At 46.2% G+C, this 21,193-nt stretch overlaps 1 protein-coding gene across 3 annotated transcripts; it reads left to right on the top strand.

Annotated features, from left to right (window-relative positions):
* The first annotated feature begins 882 nt into the window (after positions 1-882).
* LOC102194384 (serine/threonine-protein phosphatase 2B catalytic subunit gamma isoform-like) lies at positions 883-20,299 on the top strand. Of its 3 annotated transcripts, none has more exons than XM_005748392.1 (14): positions 883-1,484; positions 6,308-6,505; positions 6,749-6,873; positions 9,068-9,179; positions 9,259-9,404; positions 10,415-10,554; positions 12,051-12,128; positions 12,256-12,350; positions 12,449-12,574; positions 12,665-12,742; positions 14,981-15,065; positions 16,821-16,918; positions 17,800-17,826; positions 18,652-20,299. In XM_005748392.1, exons 1-14 carry the CDS (start codon positions 1,433-1,435, stop codon positions 18,825-18,827), a joined length of 1,536 nt encoding a protein of 511 aa, XP_005748449.1. In that variant the 5' UTR covers positions 883-1,432; the 3' UTR covers positions 18,828-20,299. The 3 variants fall into 3 exon arrangements, with proteins under 3 accessions (XP_005748449.1, XP_005748450.1, XP_005748451.1); XM_005748393.2 differs by having other exon boundaries at positions 18,643-20,299; XM_005748394.1 differs by lacking the exon at positions 17,800-17,826 and having other exon boundaries at positions 18,643-20,299.
* Positions 20,300-21,193: the final 894 nt, after the last annotated feature.

The raw sequence follows: 21,193 nt of genomic DNA, 5'->3' as shown, positions 1-21,193 counted from the left end.
GCCTCTTCATCGTCATCGTGAGGAAAATAAGACCGTGCTGCAGAGCAGGTGCCGAACTTAATTTAAAAAAAAAGATCCAACAATTTTAAATGTTTTTATCCAACAACAGGTGACAGTGAAGCACACGTGGCTCTTTGTGACGTATTTCAGATCTGCTGAGTGTGCTATCATATTCAGCGTGTAACAGCATGTAATCGCAGCACTTTTAAGTATTACTGTGAGTGCGTTTAAATCAGACACTTCCTTGTTTTTCGCTTTATTTTATTGAAATGAGAATGAAAACTTTAAACGTTGAGAACGAAGTTTAGAATAAACACCAAGAAACCATTCTTTAGAGTTCACTGTTTGTTAAAGACTAATATTATTTTTGTCACAATGAAACTGTGGTTTTTAAGGATAATATTTTTCTTCGTAAACAGTGTATGTAATTAAACATTTTTCCAAGACAGTGTCAGAGAAACTTTTCGGCTCGGGCTCCTTATTTTATATTACGCTTATTTTAATTAATTTTCCCCCTTTTTTCATTTGTTTATTTTTAATTTTATCCCAAAGACATTGCATTTTAATTTATTTTGCCCCACAGACAGTGTTTATTTAATATTATTTTTTACTCAAACTTTTTTATTTTCCATAGTGTGTTTATTATTTAATTTTATTTCTTAAATTTTTCCGTAGGGTGTATTTTTTTATTAATGTATCTGTAATTTTTTATCCGTACTTTTATTAGAGATTATTATTATTTTCCGTACATTGTGTATTTTTACTTTATCTATTCACACCGTAGACAGCAGAGTTTTTATTTATGCAGTTATTTTCCATTGACAGTGCGGTGCACGCGCTGAGTGGGCTCTGAAGGAGGCGCATTCATACCGCTTTAATACTACATTACCCACAACCCCCCGCCCGCGCTGAGCCATGTTGTAGGAAATCCGCTTGCGGCGGATTATTGTAATCCGACAGAGGGTCTGGGCGACACATCGGATCACGACAGGAAAAAACTGAAGCGCAGCGGCCTGGAACAGATGCACCTTGTCCGAGAATAACGGGATAAAGCCGAGACATGATCCGCCGCGCCGCTCGGTGCTGCTGAAGCCAGAGATCGGCGCTGCTGCCCGGGCCGCTTCCTGCCTGGACCGCGGGTCGGCATCACCGCATCGCAGAGAGGAGTAGGGCAGAGCGGAGAGGCTCCGGTTTGTCGGTGAAACGGACGCCCTCGCTCCCTCTTCCCTACCCTGGTCAGGTCTGACTCCAGCTCGACTCGGTTCGCTTGCCCTATACGCGGAGGGACGCGCTGCCGCCGCCGCTCCCAGCCCCACCACCAGCTAGCGCGGCTAGCTCGCTCCAGCTAGCCTGCTAGCTCCTCAGGAAGAATCGGTCCAGTTTAGTTCGGAATTTCTCCTGTTTTCCGGCCCGCAGCCCGCAGGGAGGGAGCATGTCGGCCAAAGACCAGAGCAAACTCTCCACCACGGAGCGGCCCGTCAAAGGTACGTGATTGTCCGGCTTTAGAGCGCGTTCCTGGGGCAGGAAGTTGACGGGTGTCGGGGCTAATGGCTTCGCTAAATGTGAGCAGCTGGATGTCAGAGCCGCAGTTAGCGGTGATTTCTCCCCGAGCTGCCCGCTTTAACGCCTCTTCCACCAGGCAGGGGGAAACAGGCAGTCCGGCCAATCAATCAGCCCGCTAATCGATGCCGCGGCAGCTAACAACTTAGCCTTTTAGCTTAGCAGCCCTGAGCTCCAGATGTAGGTGTGCGGTGTGAGAGCCCGCCGTCAAGCCACGCTCGATGCTTGGGTTCACGCGGAAAGTCCGCACGACGCCGCGGATACCTGGATCCTGTCCGCGGGTATACACCGCCCCGTGTGCGGCAGGCAGCTGGCCTCGTAATGGTTCAGGGGTGAATAAACTGGCCTCGTCAACCCCCCGCCCCCGAATCTGCCCCGCTGTGTGTGTTTATGGAAAATGAGTTTGAAATTGAGGTTTGTGTGGAGGACTGAGCCACGTTCTGCTGCTGCGGTTTTTCTCTGCGGTGTTCAGAGCTCTCAGAGAGGCAGCAGCTGGTGCTTCACCGCTCTGCAGAACAAACACCCCCGAGACGAGCCCATCCGAGCCCGGAGGCAACCTCCTGCTCAGCATCACAGGCTCTCCGAACCCCTGCACACACACCCCACATTTAAAGACCTATCAATTGAATTTAATTTATTATAATTTAATGAAAATATTTTTATTTTATTTTTTACGTTTTATAATTCAGTTCATCTTTATTTTGGATTTTTTTTCATTTATATTTTAGTTTTTTATTGTATCATTAGTGCTTAGCTTGGTGTAGTTTATATTTGAAATGTTCTGCCATTTAATTTCACAAATTATTTAGTTATGTTATGCTATGATTCTGGCGATTTCACAGTGTATAACCACATGGTTATTATTATTATTATCAATCAGGAAACAATATTAATAATATTAAAATGGTGGTGGATAGTGTCTTTCTTTACTTCTGCTTTTGTTTTATTTTTGGAGTTTTTGATGGCACCTTAAAAAGTTGTTATTGCCCACTTTAGCCATCAATGAAATTATCCGGTTAGATTTAAACAGAACTTTTCATCTGCAGAAGGCTCATGAGTCTGAGAGACACTGCTCCTCACCAACATCTACTGTTTTATAAGACCTGCTTATTACACAGTAGATGAATAAAATTATTAAGTTCAATGTCGTTATCATTTCTTCATGATGAAACAGGAAGTAATGAAGCTATTAGGAGTTGTGTCTCCAAACGGGCAGCGTTGGGTTGTGAACTCTGGTTCCTGTTGAATCACTGAAGCCTAAAATAACTTCCTGCTGCTCCAAGCATCAATGAATTTGAGCGTTTTTAGCGTGTTTTAGACTTGACTGTTAGGCCGGCTAATGTATGCTGATTGATCAGGAGCACTGCACAGATGGGCCATCGCTGGAGCCCAGTTTGGTGGTTGCTGGAGAATAAAACTGCTTTCTCTCTGAGTCGTTGCGGTGTCAGGTGAAGCAGCAGGTGGGGTCATGTTTGATATGCTCACCGGGTTTGAGAAGCTTAGGAGGGCCACTGGTCATTACACAGACCTCCTTAATGCCGGTGCCGCCGCTCAGGAAGCCGATACGGCCGACTCTGATTGGATTTACCTGCTCAGAATCACCTTTGATTGTTTATCTGTGAGCACCAACACAACAACTCTTCCAGGAATATCTGGATGGATTTCCAGATCCACTCTAAGAGTTTATCAGTTCGTTTTTGAAAGTCCAGAACCTTATCCTTCTGATAAGCTGCCCTGAGCACTCAGCCTCACTGTTGGTTTTCTCTGATGACAACCTGGTTGCTGTTTGTTTTGGGAATGGTCACAGAGAACAGCTCCTACTTGGATTCTGGGAATTTTCTTTGGGATGTTTCCACGTGTTGTTTGCAGCCCTGAATCAGCTCGATTGAATTATGTAATTACTTCAGGCTGAGCAGCTTGCTGCTGATGGCTGTAGTTCATCACAGCAGCCCAATCTGCAGCTTCCTGTTGAACCCTGTGTGTGTGCGCGTGCATGTGTGTTCTGGCCTTTTGGTTTAGTTACCGATGGTAATCGAATCAGTCGGGCCGTCTGCCTCGCTCGGCATGTGTAATGATTCTGTCCTCATTCATGATTGATGGAGCCGGGCTGGAGGATGCAGCAGGATTGCTCTGCTGTCCTGGCCTCTGTGATGGAGCTCCACCCTGGACCCCGTCCACTCCACCCACAGAGAATCGGGTCAGCACGGTCTCCAAAGCCTATAATCTTATGGTTATTCCATCCAACATCAAAAGGAAGGAAAATGCTGATCTGTTAAGGTGGTTAAGGTGTTACGACTTTTTGGGGTGGGCCCGAGCACGGAGTGCCGTCTGGGGCCTGTCCCGCTCAGGGGTACACGCCAACCCTCACCCTGTACATTCGGGCGTTGTGCAGTCAAAAAGGTGCACATCTGCAGCACTTTAAGGGTCACATGAAGTTAGACAGGTATTTAGGTATTTATGGTGTGATTGGAGCTCAGTATGAGAGACTTCACGTTAGTTTCTCCTTTCGCTGCTCTTAGCCTTGCTGTGGGTGCACCTCCTCACACGCAGAGTGGAGCAGAGGGAGGATGGGAAGGAGGTGGTAACCATCCAGGTGATGACAGAGCTGCTCCTCAGGTGTGACGCTGAAGCTAACAGGCGCTAACGTTTGACCTCGGTTTGTGGTAGATGCGTGAAGTCGTGCAGAGGTGTTCAAGTATGAACTCGAGGCAAGACTGAAAGTAACACACACACAACTGCAGGTTATTAACAGTAATGTGAAGCTGTCAGCCCGACCTGCTCCAACTTGTGTGGATGAGTCAGTTTGGGTTATTCGGCTGTGTGGGGGTTTTTCCTGAGCAGTTCCTTTTCTCTGTCGGTCACGTTAACGTTGCTCGTTATCGATGGCTGCGTCGGCTGCAGGAAGCTGTGAGTTCATATATATGCAAACAAGATGAAAATGAGCTTCTTATCTAACGAGTTGTCATTCTCGTCCGTGCAGATGTTTGCATGGCGGCGTTAATGTGAGGCTCAGACTGAAGCTGTGATGGTTTGGCCTCAGACCAGTCCATAGACAGCACTGACCCCCCCCCCCCCCCCAAAAATAAATAAATTAAAAAAAATAAGGGAAGGGGGGTCTTCCATGTTTGGCATGTGGGCTTCAGTCCGTGGGTTCTGTCGTTGCTGTTGCTTGTTTAAGTGAAGTTTCTTTGCACTCAGGTCTGATTCTGTGTGTCCTGCTGGTGTTTGCTCGCTGGCTGCACAGACAGAAACAAGCGGCCATCTGTGCTGGGCCGGCTCGCTGCTTTGCTTATGTTTGACTGGCAGGCAGCCGCGTGGCTTCAACAGCAAACAAAGTGCGGGGCGGCGGCGGCTGAGTTTACTAAGCGTCTGAGCAGTTTCACTCTTCCTGTGTCCCTCCTGCTGATGGTTATTTGAATACCGCTTCCTGCAGCGGTCGGCAACACCTCCTTTTCACAATCGTGGTTTTGTTTTTCTCTCTCTCTCTTCACACACTCCACTCTCACTTCCGAGTTGTCGGGCAGATAAATTTGTCTGGTGGGGACTCGCAGCTGCTTTTACTTCGATGAACCAGTTCACGAGGAGCTGCGACGTGATTGGCTGAACACGTGCGGCCTGGTTTGGTTTCAGAGCTGCGTGCTGAACTAGAGCGCCGTGCCAGGAGCGAGTGTTCAGGAATATTCAGTGTCTGCGTGATTGCTCCCGTCTTCTTAGACCTTCCTCTCGGTGCATCACCGTGTTTATGTCACCGCAGCAGTCAGGTGACCAAACAGCCTCTGACCTCACAGCAGGTGAACTGGGCGGTCGGAGCCGGTGTGGCGGGGAAAGGTGATAAAAACACAAAATACATGTTTGTGACCAATCACAGCGCACACTGACCCGCCTGTCTGACTGCACCGTCACTGAGTTCATGTAGACAGACACAGGTCATAAATGTATCACATGAGCTGGACCGTGCAGGTGAGAGCAGACAGTCATGTCATGTGTCCGTCTCCTCCTGCCTTTATATATTTTATATATTCTTTAACTGTGATTCTGCTGCAGTGCATCTGCTCGGGCTCAGCTGCTCAGTAACAGTTGTTACAGCAGCGGTTTTACAGCGTTGGTCCAAACACCTTTAAGGAACGTTAGTAACCGTGGGTGTAGAAGCTCGGCCCTGCCTGCTGGAGTCTGTGAGCAGCGACGGGTTTTCTTGAAATAAGCTGCTTGGTATTTCCTGCAGGGCTGGGCCGCGCCGCCACACTCTGCTGCTTTGTGTTCAGGACGAGCCCCGACATGCCGCGGACACCTCACCGACGCTGATCTGCCTGTGGGCCTGCGTGGTTGGCTCTGAGGTGTGACCTGGATAAGCTTGGATTTGAAGTCAGCGGGCCTGCTCTTTGCAAACAAAGCCGCGGGTACCCGGGTGATCTCAGGTGTGCTGCAAAGGCACGTCGTGACCTCGCTGATGATAAGAGCATTCCTAACGAGGCGTTATCTGAGCGTGGGAATGTTACAGCACAAAAACAGCCAGAAAACACCCGAACAGGGGACCAACCTTTATTAAAGATTACAGCAAGCGATCACCTGTCAGCAGGACAGGAATACGAGTTCCTGTTCAATATCATTAAATATCATCATTAAAAAGTATAAATTCTGTCCCTGAACAACAGCATGGAGCCCCTTTAAACTAAAGGGTGAAGGTTTTGTGTGTTCTGTATGAGGTCACAGTGTAACCGTGTCCCTTCTCTCTTTCATCTCTCTGCAGCCGTGCCGTATCCTCCTGGAGACCGCCTGACGGTCAAAGAGCTGTACGTGGACGGGAGGCCCAGTTTGGAGGTGCTCAAGGCCCATCTGGTAAAGGAGGGTCGGCTGGAGGAGGAGACGGCCCTGCGGATCATCAACGAGGGTGCCGCCATCCTCCGGCAGGAGAAATGCATGCTTGAGGTGGAAGCCCCCATCACAGGTAAAGCCTCGCCTTGACCCCGCCCACTCGGTATGTCAGCGAAGTGCAGAGACATTTAAAGATGTCAGCTGAGAATTTATCACCAGCATGTTTTCCTCTTTGTTAATGATGAAAGAACACGGTCTGCTAACGCTAATGTTACAGCTTTGCATGAGCGACAGCTCATAATCATCCTCCTCTCAGCTCAGCCTGTGTCTGAAAGCGGCTGTAGTAACGCTGAGCTTGTTGTGTTTGTATGTGCAGTGTGCGGAGATGTCCACGGTCAGTTCTTCGACCTGATGAAGCTCTTCGAGGTGGGTGGGTCCCCCAGCACCACCCGTTACCTGTTCCTCGGGGACTACGTAGACCGAGGCTACTTCAGCATCGAGGTGCGTGTCTGTAGCTTCCTCGGCACAGGAAAGAAATGTCATTTGTTGCCTTTTTATACTTTTTGTGCTCTTGTTTTGTCTCTTTTTCATTATTTTTTTGTTTTTTGGGTCACTTTGTTTGTCTTCGGGTTGTTTTCTTCCTTTTTTGGCTCTTGTTTTCGGTCTTTCTTTTGTGCTTGTCTTGAATCTTTTTTGGGTTGTTTTGTGGGTATTAGTTGGCAGTTGGGGCTTTCTCTCATTTATTCATTAGCTCCTGCGTACTTATACCCGTCCAGGTTTGCTGTGCGTCTTCAGCCTCCCTGGGTGTTGTGGGAGTGTGTGCAGAGCTCGGAGTTGTCTTGTTTATTGTGTTGGAGTTGTCAGGATGTGTTGGTACAGAAATCCTGGCGTGACATTTGGAGACTCGGCCCGCACGGCTCTGCAGGGCATCTTTAAATAGTCATGGGTAATAAAAGGCACACTGTTTGCCCCCTCGCCGCCCTGACTGCCACACCCACTCTTCCACACAAACACACCCTGCTAGACACACACACTTACACAAACACATAAACTCAAACTCCAGCTGCGCCCCATCAGAGGGAGCACCGGGCGTCTTCTGGCATGGAGCTGCTGACATTTGTATGGCTGCCGTCGTGCTTCCTTGTTTGGGATTAGTGGACATCCTGGAGCTGCTCCTCCTCCTCCTCAGCTCTGCCTGGACCTCAGAGACGCCGTGTGTCATCGTCCTGTTTCAAAGTCACACTCAGTTTGCAGCAGCAGATGCTTGACTGAACTCTGTTAGTTTAGAGGTCATTTGTCTTCATAAAGACTCGTTTTCCAGACGACTCAACAGCCGCAGACCGAACGGCGTGCTGCGTGTCCCGACTCTGAGTCACGGCTGAATCAGCTGATTGCTCTAATGTCTTTTGTGTTTTTTGACCTTTTCAGACATTTAATTGGGCAGAAAAAGTCTCTCAGAAGTTTTAACTGCAGCTCAAATCTGAGTGTTTAGTCATACCACATGATCATGGCAGCACCGCATGCTTCAGTTCCTGTGACGTCCAGCACAGGCAGCAGTGAGTCGGCCCCCGTGTTAAAACGTTGTAGCACAAATAAACATGTTTGCAGACTGATGCACAAACTGTTTGCTCTCTGGAGAAAAGACAGTTTTGCCGATTATCCATAAACTAAGAGGAATCTCATTTACTGCTAAAAATCTTCACTTTTTAGCCACAAACCAGAAATTCTTGAGGTCGTCTCCTCTCTTTGAGGTTGTGTAGTTTTATTTTGTCTTGCTGTTTTCCTGCTGTTCTCTCCAGTCTCATCTTTCAAAGGCTGAATGGTGAAGCGTGCCGCTGCTCTTTTACTAACAAAGGGAACACGAGCGTAAAGTCACCCATGTCTGACACAAGCCGTGGCTTTACCAGCGCCATGAAGTTACATAATTGCATGTAGGAATGACAGCGTGCACGCAGCCCGACTCCAACACTGGTTATTCTTCTCGTCTTCCTCTGCGCTCGGCTCAGTTGAACAGCTCGACGCCTTCAGAGCAGAAAAAACATTAAATTGAAACAGGTGGTGCACAAAAGCACAGGAGTGAGTGGCAGCTGAAAGGATCCGTGGGTTTGTTTGGAGGTTGAGGATGACGTCCGTCAGCTGCCGGTTTACTGCATGTCAGTGCTTCAGCAGCTCTTTCCCTGATGGAGCTGAAGGTTTCTCCATGATACTCGTATTCCCTCTGCACCGAGAGTTTCTGCTCGAGGACTGTTGGCCCCGGCCTGTAGCGATCAATAATGGCATCGACTAATCCCCCATAATTAATGAATCTGTCAGAGTCAGTAAACAGCGGCGGATCATCTCACAGCGTCGGGCTGCTGTTAGTCATCTCACAGCCTGCAGACCTCCTCCTCTGCCGGCCTCCACCTTCAGTCATGGCGGTGAACCGGGAATGATAATCCAACGTTATCATCCTGATTATTATGTCACATTCAGCGTGAACCTTTTATGTTTGTGCTTTATTTTCACCATGACGGTGTTGCTCTCCCCACCTTAAAATCTCACATCACTCACAACAACAGCTGGACTGTTTAACTGAAGGAGAATTTGGACCCAGGAGCGGTTAACTCCATCAGTCTTAGAGAACTGTTCACGTGGAGTCAGGTGATGGTGTTTCTCACGATTATCCCTGTGTGTGTGTGTGTGTGTGTTACTGCAGTGTGTACTGTACCTGTGGGCCCTGAAGGTCAACCATCCCAACACCCTCTTCCTCCTCAGAGGCAACCACGAGTGCCGACATCTCACAGAGTACTTCACCTTCAAGCAGGAGTGTAAGTGTTTGTCCTCACACACCAGCATCAGAGACCGCTTATCTGACTGCAGCTGACCTTGGTGTGTGTGCGTTTCCAGGTAAGATAAAGTACTCTGAGCGTGTATACGATGCCTGCATGGAGGCGTTTGACTGCCTGCCTCTGGCCGCCCTCCTCAACCAGCAGTTCCTGTGTGTGCACGGAGGTCTAAGCCCTGAGATCACCTGCCTGGATGACATACGAAAGGTGAGATGTGTTACATCACGAAGGGCTGACAGCCAGAGTCTTCAGTAGGCACGTCACTGATAGTCTGAAGTTTTGCATTTTTCATCGGTTTCTAATAATAACGTAAATGTTTGTAAATGTTTATAAACCACAAGCCTGAATCTGACTTCACTGACTTCTCTGTTTACGACATGTGCTGGCCCATGGCTGGCTTACTGGGGTCAGCCAATCAGAAGAAAGTGTGCTTTTAGGGAGGAGGGCCTTAGGAAGAGTGAGAGAGTTATTGAGAGAGAGTTTGGCTCTTGTCCCAAAAGGCTGATTCTGTTCATCTGGACGTGGCGTTTTTAGTGGGAGAAGCTTTCGTCACTCATCCAAGTGACTTCTTCAGTCTCAGCTGACTGCAGGTTTCCCCAATCTTATAAACAGTACATTTGCATAATGACTGAAACCAGCCCACTGAAGGAACAATGGGGCTGTGAGGTCAGTTCCTTGATCCTTAATGAGTGATGAGTGACAAAACATTTCTCCCACTGAAAACTCTACGTCCAGATGAACAGAATCAGCCTTTTGGGATTTACTTACCTGGATGATTGAGAATGCATCAAGATATTAGAAGAGCCGGCAGGCGAAGAATCAGAGCTGGAAACGATTTACTCTTCTTGGTGGTGGTTTATAAACACATTCTCTTTTAGAGAGGTTTCACAATGAGCTCACCCGAAACTCTGGCTGATTGGGACCCACACCCAGTTTCACACCTTGGCTCAGGCGATTAGAGGATCATCAGGGGTCCTTTTGTCCCTCTGTGGGGGGGGATACTCCCACTAGGTTTATATCTGGGACTCTCCACCATTTGACCTTAGAACTGAAGAAGCTTCTCGGATGAGAGGTGAAACGTCTTCAAGCAACTTAAAGAAGTCCAGACGCTTTTCTTTGCAAGCTCCTTTGACTACGATGACCTGGATGACTGAGAACCTCACAGACACATTCTCTTTTAGAGTTTAAATTATCTGAAATTTTCCTGTTTTTTCCAGCTGGACCGGTTTAAGGAGCCTCCGGCATTCGGGCCAATGTGCGACCTGCTGTGGTCAGACCCGGGCGAGGACTACGGCTCAGAGAAGACCCAGGAACACTTCTGCCACAACAGTGTCAGAGGATGCTCTTATTTCTACAGGTACAAGCCACGCTGCTGCCGCCCGAGCACCAAAAAGCAGAGCGCTCTGTTAATCCGAGCTGATTAAAGCTTTTACAAACAATGGCTTATCTGTGGATAAGTGAGTGCCGTTAAATCCGCTGTCACACAGATACTGAAAATAAATATTAGCATTCCCTGCTCTGTCTTAATAGTTAAGCTGAATCTGCAGCGTTGACACTGCTCGGAAGTCACAGGGCGACGAAAGCTGCTCCTAAGCCTCTTTTATCCACCATTAGTTTGTTTCAGTAGCTCGACATTTACAGAACTCATTACAGCGAGCATGTTTGTGGCCGTCTGGCCTTTATTACCGAGTCAGCACACACAAACCTGAGCGAGCATCTGGGTCGCTTCAGACGGCGCCTCAGACCCATCACTGGACATGACTGACTGGGAGGATCCACACTGACCCACACCACTACAGGAAGTAAAGACGGCCTTACTTAGGGTGGAGGCCACATATACAGTGAGAGAAAAATGTGACGCTGCATCGATTTTAACGTGAAATAATTCAAGAACAGAGGCAGCAGCATCAGAAGTTTACTTCCCGTCTCTATTTTTAGGGTCAGAAAAAAGGTCTGGGGTTTTTTTTTTTTTTGTTCTGGTTTTTTTTTAAACGTTGCTCAATAAAAGTCTGCTCCTATCAATCACAGATACAGGAAGTGTATCCTTTATTAAAGTAAACCGATAGCTCCCTGCAGTTTTTAAGACAGAATGTTTTCTTGCACTTCCTGACGCGAAGCATCTGTGACCTCTGCTGGAGGTTTCATCCTGTTAAATGGGAGTTTTTTCTCTCAAATGTCGCCAAGCGTTTGCTCAAAGGGTGTCATGTGATAACTGTGGGGTCTTTATTAAGCTCCCTGAGGTAGCTGCTGTTGTGATTTGGTGTTATACAAAAATAAATTGAAATGTTCCTCAACTGTAAGCCTCGGGCTGCATGATGCTGGTGGCCTCAGGCTCAGGCTTAAACTCTGGTTTAAGTGATGATTGTGTGACATCACCTGCACACCTGACCCATGCAGACTGAGCTTCATGAAGGCGCCTCCATCTTCTTTAATGTGTGGTTTGCTGAATGAATCATCTCCTTGAACTTTAGTCAAGTGATGAAGGGGATTCATTTCTGGGCTTTGCTTTTGCTTGAGTGAGTGTGGATTAAAGAAAAAAACTCAGGAAGTGTGTGTGTGTGTGTGTGTGTGTGTGTGGGGGGTATGATTTTCTGAAGTGAGCTGGCATTTCTGTGAGGATCTGATCCCCCCCCCCCGTGTAAAGCCCCGACCTTAATTAATCCTAATTTTAGCGCTTTCAGCATCGCTTGTCATACTCGAGTTTGAGCAGCCCTCTTAGCTGTCATGGTAACTGCGGTGGGTTGGAGGAGGCGGTTCTGATGCTCATCACGTTCAGTGAGATCACCTCCATCTGTGTGTGTCTTGTAAAAGCCGTTCTTTAAAACTCTTCTTCTTGTTGTGTGTGTGTTTCAGTTACCCGGCAGTCTGTGACTTTCTGATGAACAATAACCTGCTGTCTGTAATACGAGCACATGAAGCTCAGGACGCTGGGTGAGTTCATTACGGCTGTTTATAAACAAAAGTGTGTTTTCATGACCGTGTGTGTGTGCGGCCTGCCCCTCGTGGATTTTAGAGGAAGTGCAGTGTTTTTAAAGCACCGTCCATTTTTCTCCGGCAGGTATCGAATGTACAGGAAAAGTCAGACGACGGGGTTTCCTTCTTTAATCACAATCTTCTCGGCTCCCAACTACCTGGATGTGTACAACAACAAAGGTAAGAGGACCAGAGGAGGAGGGAAACCATGGCAGCAGGAGGCAGGCTGATGGAGTCAAGATAATGAGTGTGTGTGTGTGTGTGTGTGTGGTCCTCAGCGGCGGTGCTGAAATACGAGAACAACGTGATGAACATTCGGCAGTTTAACTGCTCCCCTCACCCTTACTGGCTGCCCAACTTCATGGATGTCTTCACCTGGTCTCTGCCCTTCGTTGGAGAGAAAGGTGAGGGTCAAAGAGGAGGGAGGATCTTTCTAAAGTTTGCATTCTGTGATAACCAATCAGACATGCCGCTGTGTGTGTCCTCTGAAACAGTGACGGAGATGCTGGTGAACGTGCTGAACATTTGCTCCGATGACGAGCTCCTATCCGAAGCCGACGACACGGGCGAGGGTAAGAACGCCTTTAGCCACACCCATTTAGTTTCCACACATGCTCAGTAAGGCTCGGCCTGCACGGACGGCAGTTTGGCACCTTTGCATTTCTTGCCATGTTAGGTTCACATGGTCACGAGGGTGTCGCACATACCTCCTGCAGCAGGTTCACACGTTTTATTTTCACTGTCTTCACAGTGAATTCTGTGCGGTTTTCTTAGATAAAGTGCAGCTCGCAGCAGTGAGACAGGATATCAGACTATCCTTGAACACACGACACTGACCTCTGATGGCGGTGATAAAAACACGACTCTGTGCTGAAAGCTTTAGTTTTCTTACAGTCGAGCTGATGTAAAGTGGATCTGATCCATGTCTCTGCTGTTCCAGTGGGACTTTCATGGTAAAATATCTAATCATGAGCTCAGTCTGTGTTCAGTAATCTCTCTGAGCCCAAAGCTCAGCATGCACACTGCTCTGAACACCCAGTTTACCCCTTTTTTCCCCTACTTTTGGATCTCTGTGATGTCATAGAGAGCAGGGCTGAGATGTTCTGGTTTAGATCAGCTTCACTGGAAGTGCTGTGTGCCAGCCAGATGGTGCTCTGGGGTGTTTTATTAGCTGCTGACAGGCTAACTGTGGAGGCCGGCGAGTCAGAGAAGCCTTAAAAAAAAAAAAAAATTGTCAGTAGTATCTGGCGTGTTGCCATGGCGACCTGCAGCGGGTGCTTAGCACTGAATGTAAATGAATCAGATGCGTTGGGGCCCAGGGAGGAAGTGAAACCCTGAGGGAAGTCGATGTGTGGCGGCAGCTGTTAGAACGAGTTTGGCTCATAACTGCGAGAGCGCAGTCGCTATTAGCCCCGCCTCCTCTGTGGTTCGCTGATTATTACTGTGATAATCTCTGCTAACAATGAGACGGTTATGAGGAAGATGAAGGAGATACCTGCTGTGGGGTTTACAGTCTTACTGATTCGGGAAGAAATAAATGTTTTATTCCGTCAGAGTTACAGGTCAGCTCAGATTATCATTCATCCTCTGAATTAATCATTAATGCTCAGAACACTTCAGCAGGTCTCTGAAAGGAAGACGACATCGAGCTGTGTGCGTGTGCATTAAACACTCAGGTTATCACAGCTTCCTCTAGTCTTGGATCTTTGTGATGTCACAGAGAGTCAAAGTTTTGTTTACCAGGGCCGACAATCAGAACATGGTTTCCTTAAAGGAAGATGAGCTAAAAAAAGCTTGTTTCAGAGTGAGCTGAGGCTCAGGATCAGATACAGAAGCATTATTCTGAATTGTGCATACAAAGCTGCTCTACGAGTGTTCAGGAATAAAAACCTGGAGCAGGAAATGGGCAGAACTGTGAATCCACTCCGACAGCTCGATCAGTGTCGGCCTGAAGCTCAAGAATCTGAGGAAACTATTTTTAAATAGTCTTTACTTGTGTGGACGGGGAATGATGAAAAAAGAGGAGCCTGTTGGGTATTTTTGAATGATGAGCTCTGGAATTAAATTTAAAAAAAACTCGGGAAAATAAACTGGATCAAATTTACTGCAGCAAACTGAGATTGAAAGAAAATGTTTTTAACTGTTAAAAGTCCAAAATGTATTCCCTCAATCACATTTACCAAAGACAGCTACTTTTCTAGGGCGCTTCCGGCCCCTGGGCCTTATGTTTGACACCCCTGGGAGAAACAACTTGAACTATAAATGTGTCATAATGCTTTAAACTTACTGAAAACTCGCTGCATGGGTGACGTGCTCGGGTTCATTGGGTTTAAATATGTCTGTGCATCATCTGTTTTCTCGTGTGACGGTTCACTGAATTTGTGAAATTTTAGACCAATTTGTTTGCTTAAAAATATACTTTTCCTCTGCTCAAATTATTATGTGGTAGTTAGAAGTTCCCATCAGGTCATAACTAGTCTGCACATTCGGTGTATTTTTCTATGCATGTGACTTTTTTAAAGTCTGTGTATTTGTTATTTCTGTGCACAAGTTACTTATTTCTGATTTAAGGCTGGTTCACACGGTTGAATTCTCCGACCCAGCTGCTTGGCTCTGAGGTTTTTCTCACTGTGTTCTGCAGATGTCTTGGTTAAATCCAGTTCTGCCTCAATTTCTAAAAACAGTCAGACTCGCATCTTGATATCCTTACGAACGTTTCGTCGACCCTGACAAGCTTCCGCAGTATAGATCGAGTTCTTCATTTCAAATGCCACCAAACTTTTCAAGACTTTTTCCATTCTGCTCCTCAGGTGGCGCTCCGGCTGTCAGGAAGGAGGTGATCAGGAACAAGATCCGGGCGATTGGAAAGATGGCTCGCGTCTTCTCCGTGCTCAGGTGTGTTTTATATTCCTGAAGGTTTGGGTGAAGTTTATACTGCAATGAGACTCTTTAACATCAGGGCCATGTTTAGAAGCAGGAGACGGTTTAAGTCCTTTTTCTGTACGATTTCTTTCTTTCTTTTTTTAATCGTCACTCTAAAATGTGGAATAAAGAGGTTGTTGGAGCACGGTACTGAGAGTTTTGCTCCACTTGGATTTAAGGCTAATGAGTTTCTCAGTCGTTTACATTTGTCCTCCTTTGATTCTGTGTAAGTGTGTCAGAATAATTTGTCCTTAAAGTGTGACTGCTCCTCTTCAGAAAATGTCTTGCTGTTATTTTAAGGCTCAGGAAAGCATCGCAGGCTCCTTATCTTCAGTCCGTCTTTATGACTGAGTTGATCTCTATCAGCAGTTTAGTTCTACTTCTGTTTGCACTCACTTCTTCAACCGACAACTTTGTTTCATTACAGCTTGGTGTCTTTTTACTGAAGTGCAAATCATAAAATGAAAATTAGGACTATAATAAAATCAAATGAAACGGTCCCACACCCAGGATATCAGATATGATATAAAACCACAGATACAGACACGTGCAAAGAACAAAAGCCTGAAAAAACAGGTCAAGTTTAAACCAGTTAACCAGATGTATATTGGCCCGTGTATGGGAATCTGAACAGCTCAGCAGCGTTTCATTGGACCTGCTGCTAACAGAAGCTCATTAATGCTTTCTAAACTAACAGGTTTAACAGATATCTGCACATGAATATTTAGACATGTTGGGAAATGGACAGTCTTTGGTACCAGAAGCGTTCTGAATTCTGATTGGCTTTGGCTATAATCAGGCGAAAAGTCGGTGTGGTTTGGACAAAGTCGGACTGATAAGGTGGGATTTTTTTCACACCTAACCAACACAAACGAGGGTGTGTTTGCCTGGTATTTAGACTTGGCTTCAGTTACTCGGGTTTGACCTAAACAAATATTATGTTTGAACAAATCAGTTTGTTGTACAGTTTGAGTAATTTAGTAGAACTAAACATTTAGTTCAGCCACAGATGAATTCAACCCTGACTTCTTTAGAGAACTGACATCAGCCGAGTAGGAACAAATAGCCGTGTGTTGTCTGGATAGAGCAGCACCTTTATTATTTATTATTTATTTATTAGAAGGGTGAATAAAAAAATTGCAGCAGGCCAGTGATTGACCACGTCTTTCAGCTTTTATGTCTTTATGAAAATCACTTCATGTTTCAGTTATTTTTGCAAATCCCGTCATCTGCAGTAAAAGACTAAACTTGTCTCCTGGTGGAGAGGAACAAGCTTTCCTCAGAAAACTGAGAAAGAGGTTTGCATGTGTTTGCATCTCAGTGTGGTTGCTAATAAAGAGTACCTCCACCTAAGCAGAGCTTAAAAAGGCTCCCAAGCTGGAGCTCTACAAACGTGCTTTGTTCCTAGTTTCTGCTGTGTTGGCACACAGGAAACACACAGGAGGCTATGAAAGGTTGTGTGGAGCTTTGAGCTCTGGTTATATCATAAACAATAATCTGGAGAGCTAATCTGGTAGAATGTTGGTGAACCTGGTCAGGAGGAGTCCTTGTTTCTTCTTTCAGGTTTGTTGTGCAGCAGTGACCTCCTCCTCCCATCTGTGCTGTCTCTGAAAACATCACGCCGTCATATTTAGACTTCCTGTCTGGAGGCTTTTGAAGTTAACTGTGCCTCATCGGTGACACGATCAGCTGACACTCTCTAATGATGTTGTGTTTGTGTGTCGACAGAGAGGAGAACGAGAGCGTACTGCAGCTGAAGGGGCTGACCCCGACGGGGACGCTGCCCCTCGGTGTTTTGTCCGGCGGTCGGCGGACTCTGCAGAGCGGTGAGTGCGAGCGCAGCGGAGCATCCCACCAAACACTAACCCAGAGTCCAGCTAACACTAACCGCCCCATGCCTGCACTCACACCGAGAGACTAACCGCCGAGAAACTGCCCCCGCCTCATCAGCACGTAGCCTGGTGGAAATGTCGAGTGTCCTCAATTCTCCTGTGACGGACCAACCTGTGCACATCTCTGCAGCACACTGGCCTTCAAAGACGAACGGCTGCAGGGAGAGCAAGCACATATCAAACTGCATTTACTTATTTTCATGGATTAATGGCTAATTATACTTATTATTACAAAGCCTGAAAACTTCACCCACACTCCTGGTCCGATCTGGTCATGTAGATCACTTCATCAGCTGCAGCTTGTGGCAATATTCCAGGTTATATGTATAACGTCTGTATTTATGGAGGTGAATTCATATTAAATGTAAAAGTAGTCGCCTGAACCTCGACCTTTTGTCCCCCTGGTAAAAACCATCATCACCAGGGTCAGACTAACCAGCGGGTCTTACTTCAGAGCAGGGTAGGTCGGAGTTGGCGGCATGAACTTTGCACCACTGAATCAGGACCGATTGGGAGCTGCGTCACGTTTAGACGCCAAAATCGTCACTTTGATATGACGGTAGAGTCGGGCGCGGGTGGTTTGTCTTTGCGGTTTCCGACAGACCCCCATAAACCCAATGAAGATGTTAGCTGTGCTCTAATCTCGGACTCTGTGGTCAGGATGGTGGGGTGGTGGGGGGTGGGTGGGGTTGTATGATGATTGACTCCATGTTAACAGGACTGATAACGTGACTGACTGAATGCATTGATATATAACGTTCCCACTCTCTCTCCATTGGTTTTTTGGCATGGCACTTCTACTCACGCTTACACAGCCACCGTAGAGGCAGAAGAGGCACGAGGTATGCAACCGACCCTCCGACTCTCTGTGTGACTGTCTGTGTTCACCCACTCTGAAATATGTCTGTGCTGTTGGTGTCTAATGTTCAACCTGAACCTTTTATGAGCTAATGTGAGAGCTGATTATTGATCACCTGTTTCTTTGTCTTCATGCTGTCTTTGTCCTGTTTCAAGTAAGTTTCCTCACCTTCTCTTCGTGTTTTTAAAAGTGACTGTTTGTGCAGCGGGTCAGAAACGAGCCAGCAGGACAGCAAAAGTTCACACACAAGTTCTAAAATAAAAAGTGAAATGTTTTTAATGATGTTACACGCTAATAAAATACTGTAGTAAAATACTAATTTGTTACTAAAATGTAAAATGTTAAATGGTAAATAATAAAATATCTAAATAATAACATAATTGCCATAATTATATATTACTAATTAGAAATATCCTTAAAGTACAAAAATATTGCTGAAAATAATTTTGATTAAATGTTTTCTTTACATTTTTGACAATTTATTTTATAAATTAAATGGAATTTGTTAAAAGTAATAGAAGTATTTTACTGAAATTTTAAAGAAAAATCTCAAAATTATTTTAAAATATTTCTTAAAACTGGAAAGTTTTTTTACACAATAACATGATTTTTTTTTCACCAGATATTTATTTTTAGGAGAAATCGTTGAAATGTGTCATAAAATATTAGCATTACGTGCAGACATTGAAAATACATTTTAAAGTAAAGCTGGACGGCGGCATCCAGCGCTGGCGGTGACCTTCTGACCCGGCTGTGCTTGACGTCTCCTCGTGTCTAACCTCTTCCTGTTTCCTCGCAGCCATTCAAGGCTTCAACCCGCAGCACAAGATCCAGAGCTTCGAGGAGGCGCGAGGGCTGGACCGCATCAACGAGAGGATGCCGCCGCGTCGCGACAGCAAGCAGCACGAGGCCCCGCCCTCCCTCAACAACCTGCCGGCGAGCACCGGACCCCCGGACAAGAACGGCACCAACGCTCAGGCCTAGACCCTCCCCCTCCTCTCCCTCCTTCTCTCCTTCCCTGCCTCCTTTCCTTTCCTCCCCTCCCTCCTCCCTCTGTCACGAGCGGCAGACGAGGCCGTTCAGTCCGAGCGACTCGCCGCGCTTTATTTATTACATCATCGGTTAAATATCGTAGATCCAGACTGAACAGGAAAAGTCTCAGCGCCGCTCGATGCCTCCAATCAGGAGGCAGCTGGTACTTGATGCCACACCTTCGTATCAGCCACACCTCTTTTTCTTCTTTTTTCTTCTTTGGTCCGGGGAGGAAGTGACGCTCATTCAAACGCTGTGTTCGTGCCCACACACACACACACACACACACACACACACACACACACACACACACACACACACACACCCCCATCCTTTCTTATGCCAATGATAGTGTGACTGAGCTCCGCCGAGCGAGTATTTACATTTATAATATATGTATATTTTAATTGTTCCCTCTTTTCAATGTGATGTTTTTTTGTTTTTTTTTTTATAACATAGACTTAGGCTTTAACTATCCAGGTGGGAGGGGGCGGAGCGAGAGTGGAGGTGTGGAGGCAGTGGAGGGAAAGAGTTGAAGGTTCTGCTTTATTAAAACTGAGTTTCTGAGCTGAAGCTCCTAATTCTGGAAAAATGACTCGAGCCTCCTCGGCCGGTTGAACTTAAGACAGATCTGTTATATTCCGATATTTTGGAAAAGCCGGGAACGCGTCATGCTCCTGTTTTACAGGAGTGAGTTTAGCATGGCCTCCACTGGCGCTCCAGCGCGTTTTAGTGAAATGCACCTTTACAAATCCATCGCAGCTCTGTGGGAAAATTGTTATAAAAGAATTATATTAAAATCATTGGTCAAAAATATCTGAGAAAAATGGAAATGACAGCCTGAGAAAATATTTTAATGAATTAAAAACTCAAAAGAGAATTCTGCCAAAACAAATCTGAGAAAATCTGAAAATTATAATTTGTGAAACTTGTGAGAGGAAAAAAAGTTTAAAAAAAAAAGTGTACATAAATAAAGTCATCTGTTAATAAATGGCTTGAGTGCTGACGCAGAATAAAGCTGAATCATTTAACATGACGGCAGTCAGAAATCACCGATCCTCCTCGTCTCTGAGCTGGATGTAAATAATAATCATAATCATCAATATTAATAATTTACGTCATTTTTGATTGAAATTGATTGAGACCGGCAGTTTTAGTAGAACAGAAGAGCCCTTCACACAAAGAGGAGGAGGGAGTTTCAGGTGTGCTTCAGGTGTGATGAGGACCTGCGTGGGTTTGATTTGACTCTTGATTTATTTTTGGTGGGGGGGGGTTTGCCGGGCCTCATTTCTCAGAACATATCTCACCGAATGTACAGAGAGGAAAAAACATCTGGATGTTTGTCTGTAAGCAGCTGGATTTGTTCCTGCGAGGCCTCATCTCTGTAGACGTTTCACTCATTCAATAAAAACTCAACAACAGCTGCTCAGTGTGTGTCTGTGTGTGCTTTGGTCTCAAGGACGCCGTCTGTGTGCGAACGGGTCGCCGAGCAGCTGCCAATCAGAGTGCGGCGTGGGAGGTGGTCCTTTGTGCAGCTTTTATCTGTTACCAAGCAACGCAGACTCTCCACATCATCACCTGCTGCTCACTCCACGTGAAGTAGCTCGCAGCCAGGCGGGAAAGGCTGACGATGATTCAATTTAATTAAAAAAATAAAATATGGTGGCGGGGGTGTTTGGACTGCTCACAGCAGAAACCGTCAACAGCGAGCTGGGAGGTGTAGTAACAGGAAGAGGCATTTCCAATCTCCTGTGACTCGGTCACACCTGACACAGCAGGAGATCTGCTGCTCGGACTTCTGGAGAACCAAAGGAGATGAGCACACAGAGGTGTTCAGATGAACTTTGACCTTTCAGGCTGTGTTTTCCTGCCAACATTAGTGCTGTGAGCTCAGTGTAAATGATTTGAATCCCGTCTTTGTTTTCAATGAGTAAAAGCAAGGGTGTCAAACGTAAGGTGCAAGGGCCAGATCTGGCTCGGGAAAGTCTTTGATCCGGCCCGCTGGATGTCTTTGGAAAATGAAAAATTATAAATGAATAAAAACTTTCACTGTGAATGAACAGGAACTTTCTGTGTTAAAATTACAGAGCTTTGCTGTAATTTTACACATTTCTCAGTTTAAGCTCAAACAGTCGCGCTGACAGATTTCTTTCACTTCCTGCGACGGCATTTTTTTCATCGTGTGGAAAAACTTTCTCATGTTCAGTTAAACTTCTCACACTGACAGGGAGCAGCTATGAGTTCGACATCCCTGCTGGGGAGAGATGTAGACTGGACATTGGATAATGATGGTGGTGGTGGTGGTGGTGATCATCATC

Source organism: Pundamilia nyererei, unplaced genomic scaffold (genome assembly GCF_000239375.1).
Source record: "Pundamilia nyererei isolate P.nyererei 1_Seehausen unplaced genomic scaffold, PunNye1.0 scaffold00221, whole genome shotgun sequence".
Lineage (NCBI taxonomy): Eukaryota > Metazoa > Chordata > Actinopteri > Cichliformes > Cichlidae > Pundamilia > Pundamilia nyererei.
Note: the sequence above shows the minus strand (reverse complement) of the source record. Positions and strands in the feature narration are given on the sequence as shown.

Bases quoted from the DNA above. Each gene is read 5' to 3' on its own strand.
- LOC102194384 (XM_005748393.2), top strand. From the start codon at position 1,433: ATGTCGGCCAAAGACCAGAGCAAACTCTCCACCACGGAGCGGCCCGTC. The intron at 12,129-12,255 runs GTGAGTTCATTA...TTTCTCCGGCAG, and splicing joins CATGAAGCTCAGGACGCTGG to GTATCGAATGTACAGGAAAA. The intron at 15,066-16,820 runs GTGTGTTTTATA...GTGTGTCGACAG, and splicing joins CGCGTCTTCTCCGTGCTCAG to AGAGGAGAACGAGAGCGTAC.